The sequence below is a fragment of the Caretta caretta genome, chromosome 10 (genome assembly GCF_965140235.1).
Source record: "Caretta caretta isolate rCarCar2 chromosome 10, rCarCar1.hap1, whole genome shotgun sequence".
In the NCBI taxonomy this organism is placed as follows: Eukaryota; Metazoa; Chordata; order Testudines; family Cheloniidae; genus Caretta; species Caretta caretta.
Window position 1 is genome coordinate 46,325,368 of NC_134215.1, and position 7,481 is coordinate 46,332,848.

General features: G+C 52.9%; 1 protein-coding gene across 3 annotated transcripts in view; it reads right to left on the reverse strand.

Annotated features, from left to right (window-relative positions):
• LOC125643605 (mucosa-associated lymphoid tissue lymphoma translocation protein 1) overlaps positions 1-7,265 on the reverse strand; it is a 69,651-nt gene extending 62,386 nt beyond the window's left edge. For 2 of the 3 annotated variants that reach the window (XM_075132950.1, XM_075132949.1), the window contains exons 1-3: positions 6,941-7,265; positions 3,830-3,933; positions 2,551-2,669 (exon numbers count right to left, since the gene is read on the reverse strand). In XM_075132950.1, coding sequence (XP_074989051.1) covers positions 2,551-2,669; positions 3,830-3,839 — 129 coding nt within the window. In that variant the 5' untranslated portion in view covers positions 3,840-3,933; positions 6,941-7,265. The remainder of the gene's footprint in view (positions 1-2,550; positions 2,670-3,829; positions 3,934-6,940) is intronic. The other variant, XM_048866535.2, reaches the window with a different exon arrangement.
• Between the last annotated feature and the right edge of the window lie 216 nt (positions 7,266-7,481).

Genomic DNA, 7,481 nt, shown 5'->3' on the forward strand with positions numbered 1-7,481 from the left:
AATGGACCCAGCTCTATTACACCATGGCTGTGTAAGCAGTAGGACAGGCTGAAGCAGCCCTGTCCTGGTGACAGAATGGATCAGAATGAGCCAGAAGGCGGAGCATGCAGTCAGGTATCGCCAGGTAGGAAAATGGAGCTGAGATTCCCAGGCTGCATGGATGCATCCTGCTGGTTGCACTGCTGTGAATGCAAAGACGGGGGCTCGTATTCCTGCTCTCCTGTGTGTGTCTGTCGAACCTGTCCTAGCAGCAGGATTCGTCCCAGCAAAGATGACTGAGACAAACTGCCCCATTTAACTGGGTTTCTTTCCTGCACCAAGATGAGCATTTGGGGTGAGCAGGGGACTGCACAACAAGCCTGTCTGAGATGGATGTGAATGCCAAAGAAGGGAAAGGTGTGCGTGTGCACGTCTGCATGTTGGTGGAGGGGGTTCGCAGGGAGAATGGCTGTTTCCAATGTTTTAATCTGAAATCAGATGTTAATGGCAAGTGTGGCAGAGCAGCCCACGGGGAGGGTGGAGCAGGCCCAGGCCCAAGGGGATGCAGTGCCGCTATTCCACCTTGTTCTCAGCATCTGTGCCGGGCTCTGCTTTATCAACATTGCAGGCCTGATTTTCTGCTATCTGGTCCCTTGTCACCTGCTGCCTGTGCAGACTCAGAGTCAGGCTCTTACCCCTGTGGCAGTGAGCAGCGGGGTGCCTGGGTGCAGCACTGACTTCAGATGCCCGGCAATGGAGAATCAGGCCCTGAGAGCAGAGACTCCTGGTCTCCCATTGCATGCCCAAGAGAAGAGGCTGCCATCCTGCACAGTCACTTGGCCTACCAATGAACCTTACTGTGCCTTGTCTCATACCCTCCTGCTTCCCCTGCACGCACCTTTCCCTCCTCTAAGCTGGCTTGGTCCAGCTCTCGCTGCCCTCTCCCTTGGAGGGCTATAACTTGTCCCCCTGGCTCCTCCTCCCTAAGTGACTTCACAGGCCCTGCTTACAGTCCTTCCAGCTCTGCTGCCTCCCTTCATAGAATCATAGAATCATAGAATATCAGGGTTGGAAGGGACCCCAGAAGGTCATCTAGTCCAACCCCCTGCTCGAAGCAGGACCAATTCCCAGTTAAATCATCCCAGCCAGGGCTTTGTCAAGCCTGACCTTAAAAACCTCTAAGGAAGGAGATTCTACCACCTCCCTAGGTAACGCATTCCAGTGTTTCACCACCCTCTTAGTGAAAAAGTTTTTCCTAATATCCAATCTAAACCTCCCCCACTGCAACTTGAGACCATTACTCCTCGTTCTGTCATCTGCTACCATTGAGAACAGTCTAGAGCCATCCTCTTTGGAACCCCCTTTCAGGTAGTTGAAAGCAGCTATCAAATCCCCCCTCATTCTTCTCTTCTGCAGGCTAAACAATCCCAGCTCCCTCAGCCTCTCCTCATAAGTCATGTGTTCCAGACCCCTAATCATTTTTGTTGCCCTTCGCTGGACTCTCTCCAATTTATCCACATCCTTCTTGTAGGGTGGGGCCCAAAACTGGACACAGTACTCCAGATGAGGCCTCACCAATGTCGAATAGAGGGGAACGATCACGTCCCTCGATCTGCTCGCTGTGCCCCTACTTATACATCCCAAAATGCCATTGGCCTTCTTGGCAACAAGGGCACACTGCTGACTCATATCCAGCTTCTCGTCCACTGTCACCCCTAGGTCCTTTTCCGCAGAACTGCTGCCTAGCCATTCGGTCCCTAGTCTGTAGCTGTGCATTGGGTTCTTCCGTCCTAAGTGCTCCTTCCTCTCCCTGCTTCCTTGTTTGACCACAATTACTGGGCCAATGCGTTTATCCCTCCCAAGACACAGGCAACCCTGCCACTCCCACACTCTGTTCTCCCAGTGCCTGCATTCCTTCTCATCCCTCAGTGCCACTCATTCCTCTTCAGCCCCTCCCTCTGTCACAACCCACCAGTCTCTCCCTTGCTTTGACTCCTCCTTCAACCACACTGGCCTCTCTTGCTCTTGTTGACTCCATGGTCTCCTCCCCACCCCCAGGCTTTTACTCTCACCGGGCAAGCGCCTCTCCCTGAGCTGAGCACCTCTGGAAAAAAGCCAGCAGCTGGGGATTTCCCTCTCTGCTCTTTTTCCTCCAGGTCTGCTGCCTTCCTTGCTAAACAAATCTATTTCTCATTAAACTGCTCCTGCACCTCCACCCACACTGTTTCTTCTACCTTCAGCTCTCCCGCTAACCCTCTGCCCCTCTCTGTTCTCTACCAGCTTCTTTACAGACAGTGCTAGCATGAACGATCAGCAGGCTGCCCTGTCACACACCAGTCTGAGTGGCAACTGCTGCTCCTACCATCTTCCTTCAGCCCATGCAGATGGCCCCCGGATCCAGCCCACTCCCCACTCGTGGCCACTCAGCCTTTCAGACATGGCAGCTTTGCACTGACAGGGCTAAGGGCGGTTCTCTGCCCATCCCCGGAACTGATGCGTGTGGCACAGTGGCTGGGGTGGGGAGGGGAGCTTCTGTCTTGCAGTCGCAGATATACTTTCCCCTGGCCTTACCTGGCACTGGTAGAACCACTGGTACTGTGGGGAGGTGCAGGCTGTGGCCCTACATCGCAGCGTGAGGGAGTAACCGACAGGGACGGAGGTGGAGGCCGGCTGCTCAGTGATCACAATAGCTAGAGAGAAGCAGATGCAGAGTGGTAATGGCAACCAAGGGATCAGAGAGAGGAGCAGCAAAGTGGCCTGATGCTCTGGGCCCTAAATATTCAACCTGTTTCCCCTCGAGTTGGATGGCCAGATGGCCCAGTATGATGCAGGGCGTTCTTTTGCCAGGCCAATCTGTAGAGCTAGATTGAGCCCTGGCCCTGCAAGGGCTGGAAGGGAAGGGTGGTGACTGGAGCCCTCCCTCATCTTGTGCCCCAAGCAGTTCTTGAGCTTGAGACACCATAGACTCCTGGTGAGAAGCCACCTCCATGGGGGCAAGCTGGGCCCTGGGCTCATCCCTCTCTGTGCCACTTCACTCAGCTGGCCAGACACATGATGCTGCACCATCCGAAGGGTGCTCCTGCCCTGTGCTGAGAAGCTCTGGAAGGGGATGTGTCCATCTGCTCAGGCTGATGCTCCTCACCTGTAGAACTGCTGGGCATGCCTCCTCAGCGGCTGGGGTCTAGCGTGCTGCCATCACTACTTTTACAGTGTTTAAACTTATGGGCTACAGCACCCAGAGCTGTACAATTTGTATATTGATCGTTTGAACAGTAGCAACTGCACATCTGGTGTCATTAATAAAGATGGCCTGCAGAAATGCTCCATTACACCTGGCTAATGAGCAGAGCACCATACACCAGCTCTTCTGGAAGCACCAATGGTGGCTCCATCATTAAGGGTCAGTTAAGTTTTGGGAGAAAAATAACAGTAGCGTCAACCCCAAACATTAAAAAAAGTGAGTCAAGCCCTGGAAAACATGAGATGATTTTAAATATTGTGAGATTTCAACAAAACACATTGTGTTATTTTTCTTTGCTTTCTGGTGTTGGAGGGTTCCTGGCACGCATTGCCCAGGTTTTCTCTGCAAACCAAGGGGGTAGAAACTTGGTTTCTTATTTAAAATGGAAGCTGAGATTCTCCCGTAATCACATGATTCCAGCAGCTGGGGCTTTGGGAAAAGCACCAAAGAGTGAGACCCATAGTTGTGTGCCACACCTGCAGCACGGCAATACAGATGTGTATTTAAACTCATCTGTTACGCTTTGGGGGAGGGCAGAAGAGAGAAATAGCTACTATGGATCATAGTGAAGGGAGCCCTATCCCCTCAACATGGCTGAGTGCTGCTCACCTTTTGGCATTGCTTAATCAGCAGCTTGGTCTTCTATGGGCATAGGCGTCAGCAATTGAGTGCCTCGCTCCCTGGCCACTGTCCCTCTAGGAAGCAGCACCTCCCTGGAAAGAGGCAGAGGGTCTTTGTGAGAAAGGAAACTTCTGGCCCACATGCCAGCATACCAAAGCAGAGAGGCAGCTGGCTGTTGCCATGTTACTCAGCATAAAGGGCCCACAAGCCAACTGCGCACCATGGGTCCTTACTAACTGGCACATAGATTGTTCCTTTGGTGGCCTGTTGCTGCAGCAGCATGCTGGGGTAACAAAAGCAGACACATGCTCCCTCTACCCTCACCCCCCCAGGCAGGAGAAAGTAGAAGAGGGGCAGGTAGGGGCACTGCAGGATGTCAGGGGCCTTAGCTTTCCTGGGTAAGGAGTGTGCTGTGCTTGGAGGATGGGGCAAAGGGATGAGTCTGAAATGTGCCAGGGTGGGGAACTAGGGAACCCAGAAATGCAGGGGTTGAGAGCAGCCAGGGCTCCCCAGAACTGTGCCAGGCTTGGAGGTGGAGGGGACACCACAGCTGTGCAGAGGGAGCAGGGCCTGTGCTCTCCAATGGGAGTGGGGAGGCTGCCTGATATCGGCCAAGGGGAGCATGGGGGCAGATGCTAAAGGAGGGTTGGTAGTTCTGGAGCTTGGACAGAGGGACATCAGGGAACCATCCAAACAAGTGGACTGGGTAGTCAGGGCTTCTTTCCCCCTGCTCATCCCCCCCATAGCCTTGCTTCTATCCCCATTTCGCTCCCCACAATCTCTGCCCTGCTCCCCTCTCCCCGCCCAGCTCCATCCCTCTGCCATTCAAAAACCTCAACAGGACAAGCCCTGGAGGACTGGGAGCCAGGACTCCCTGCTGCCCCACCTGTTCCCCTCCCCCTTTGTTTCCTCCACCCTGCAATATAGGGTCAGAATCCAGCTGAGAGGGATGGGGGACTGCAAAGGAGTCAGATGCACTCCCCAGTCCCAGGTCTGTTTTGTCTGATCTGTGGAGGAGTTCTCTGCACCGGCACTTTGGCCACATCCCTGACACACTCGCTGTGCCGGGGTGTCTGCTGCTGGCAGATCTCCTGGCTTACCCACAACACATACTGCCATGAGGACACAGTTTGCGTGGCAAGTGAGGGCTGGTCGGATATGGTAGCAGTGATAACAGCTTCCAGGAAGATGCAGTGGAGTGGGGAACTCCCTGGTTGCAGGGGAAGCTCTTCAGGGAAGAGCGTGGCTCCGTGTGACATGAGCAGCAATGTGACGATAACAGTGGTTGCTGCCGGTAGCACCACAGATCCACGTGGCATGTCCCCAGAATAGAAACACACAGAAATCTCTTATTCATTGATGATTTCTGTACATTTCTGAGAGCTCCCCTTTGGCCCACCCCGACACATCCCGGCAGCAGGGATAAATTGTGAGTGCTGCCCCAACCTCTCTAGGTGGATCCCTTCCACCAACATTCCGGGGGGGGTGGGGTGGGGGTTGAGGACCCCAGCATAGACTCTGAGCCGCAGCCTCACTTTCACATTTGAATCTTACTAAAGTCCAGCCCCAGCTGTGCTCAGCACTGCATCCATAGGAAGCAAATCCTCTGTCATTGGCATCGTGGCTTTTAACATATGAACTTTACCAGGAGAACTGTAAGCCTCACTGTAGGATAAGTCTTGCCACGGGTATCACTGCATTAAGGTACTCAGATGCTATGGTGATGGGCCCACAACAAGTACCTAGCCAGATCACACATGCACATGAAACAAACGATGGCTCTGATTCTGCAAATATTAAGGCATGTGAATAACTTGACACACTGGAATAGTCTCAATGAACTCAAAGGGATGATGCACATCAGTGGTTCCCAAACTTTAACAGCCTGTGCACCCCTTTCACTAAATTGTGAAATCTCGTGAACCTCCTCCTAAAAATGAATATTTCCAGGGATTTAAGTTTAAATTTCCTCCGCACTCCGTGGGGCTCCTGCTCCTGGACCCCATTGACTGCCCCGGTCAACTGAGCTCCACTGAGCTCGGGCTGCAGATCCCGCTGACCACCAGGGCTCGGGCTGCCAGCCCAACTACTGGACCCTGCTCTCCCTGGGGCTCGGGCTGCCAGCCCCGGGCGGAGCGCTGGGGTTCGGGCGGCCAGCTCCCCTGCTGATGGGGGCAGGGCTTGGGCTGCCAGCCCCAACTGCCTGGCCCCGCTCTTCCTGGGGCTCGGGCTGCCAGCCCCAACTGCCTGGCCCCGCTCTCCCTGGGGCTCGGGCTGTCTGCCCTGCAACCAGGTCCCACCTGCTGCCTCCAATGCCCGGAGTCCTCTGGCTGCCATTCGTGAATTTTTTCTTGCAAACCCCCTGTAACGTTCTAAGAACCCCCAGGGGTTCCCAAACCCCAGTTTGGGAACCACTGATGTACATGTACATGAAGTTACTGATGTGCCTACAAGTTTGCAGGGTTGTGGCCTATGGATGAGCTTTACTCAAGCTGCTTTTTGAACCTCTACAACTCTTTTGTGTATGTTGAGAAAATAAAATCTTTCGTTTCAATGACAGGTGGTGTTTGGGATCCTTCTAATCTGTAGGAACATTACTTTACCACTCCTTGTAATTTGCTCTAGACAATGCCAGGTGACATAGATAGCTGAAAGTAACATTCCTTTAGCTAGTTAGAAAATCCTAAGAATAATATTTAAAACCAGACCTGTAGCTTTCGCCCTGCCTCAGGCCCCAGCAGAGCATGTGTGACTGCGGTTCCACCCGATAAATGAAAATATCATTTCTCACATATTAATGCTTTCACATCCCTTTTAAAGCTCAGAAGATACCAGCATTCTTCAGCCTCCTGTTAGATGTGCAGCTTCAAAACTTTGCCCAGAGGCCCCATTCAGCCCCTTGGTAGAAAGATAGAGTCTTGTGACTGTCACCAAAGCAAACTCCAGCTTAGCTGGCAATTTCCAGGCTGGCAGGCTGCATGGGGGATCAAAGAAGCCTCCTTTGTGCCTCTTTCTACCTTCACCACAAAAGAAAATAAAAAGAGCAACAGACGTCAGAAAGGACGGTGATTCCCCTGGGGAAAACGCCAGGTAACTTACCAGGTGTTCGGCTTTGTAACCTGCGGGAGAGTCACTTTTTGCAACCTGCTGCTCGGACAGTTCCTGGGTGTACAGTGATCCAGCACTTCCTCATTTCTGCAGTGGTTTGATGAGGAGTCTCACAGCAGCACAACAGGCTGAGTCACTAGCCAATCCCAAAACAAGTCCAAGCCCTGAAAGTGAAACTGGGGAAAAACTTCTCTGAGTGCAAGTGTGTCTCCTCCCTCCTGGTGAGACACACGTTAGCCGAGGAAACAGATCTGCTACCAGCACTGGTCCCACGCAAGCAGAGATCATAGACAAAGTGAACAAATTTTCCTGCCAAAGGCTTCCCTGGAAGGGGACTTCCCAGACAGCAGTACAGCCTGCCTATGAATCAGCTCTCAGATTTCCTTCCAGAACTCAGTATTTCTTAAAGGAGCAATAGCAGCCATTAGTCATAGTACTGCTCCTTTCTCTCCACAACTCCTACAAGTTCATCCTCTCTGCTGTTCCTGCCCACCACAAACAGCTGCCGTGCCCTCTAGCTAAGCCAGCATTG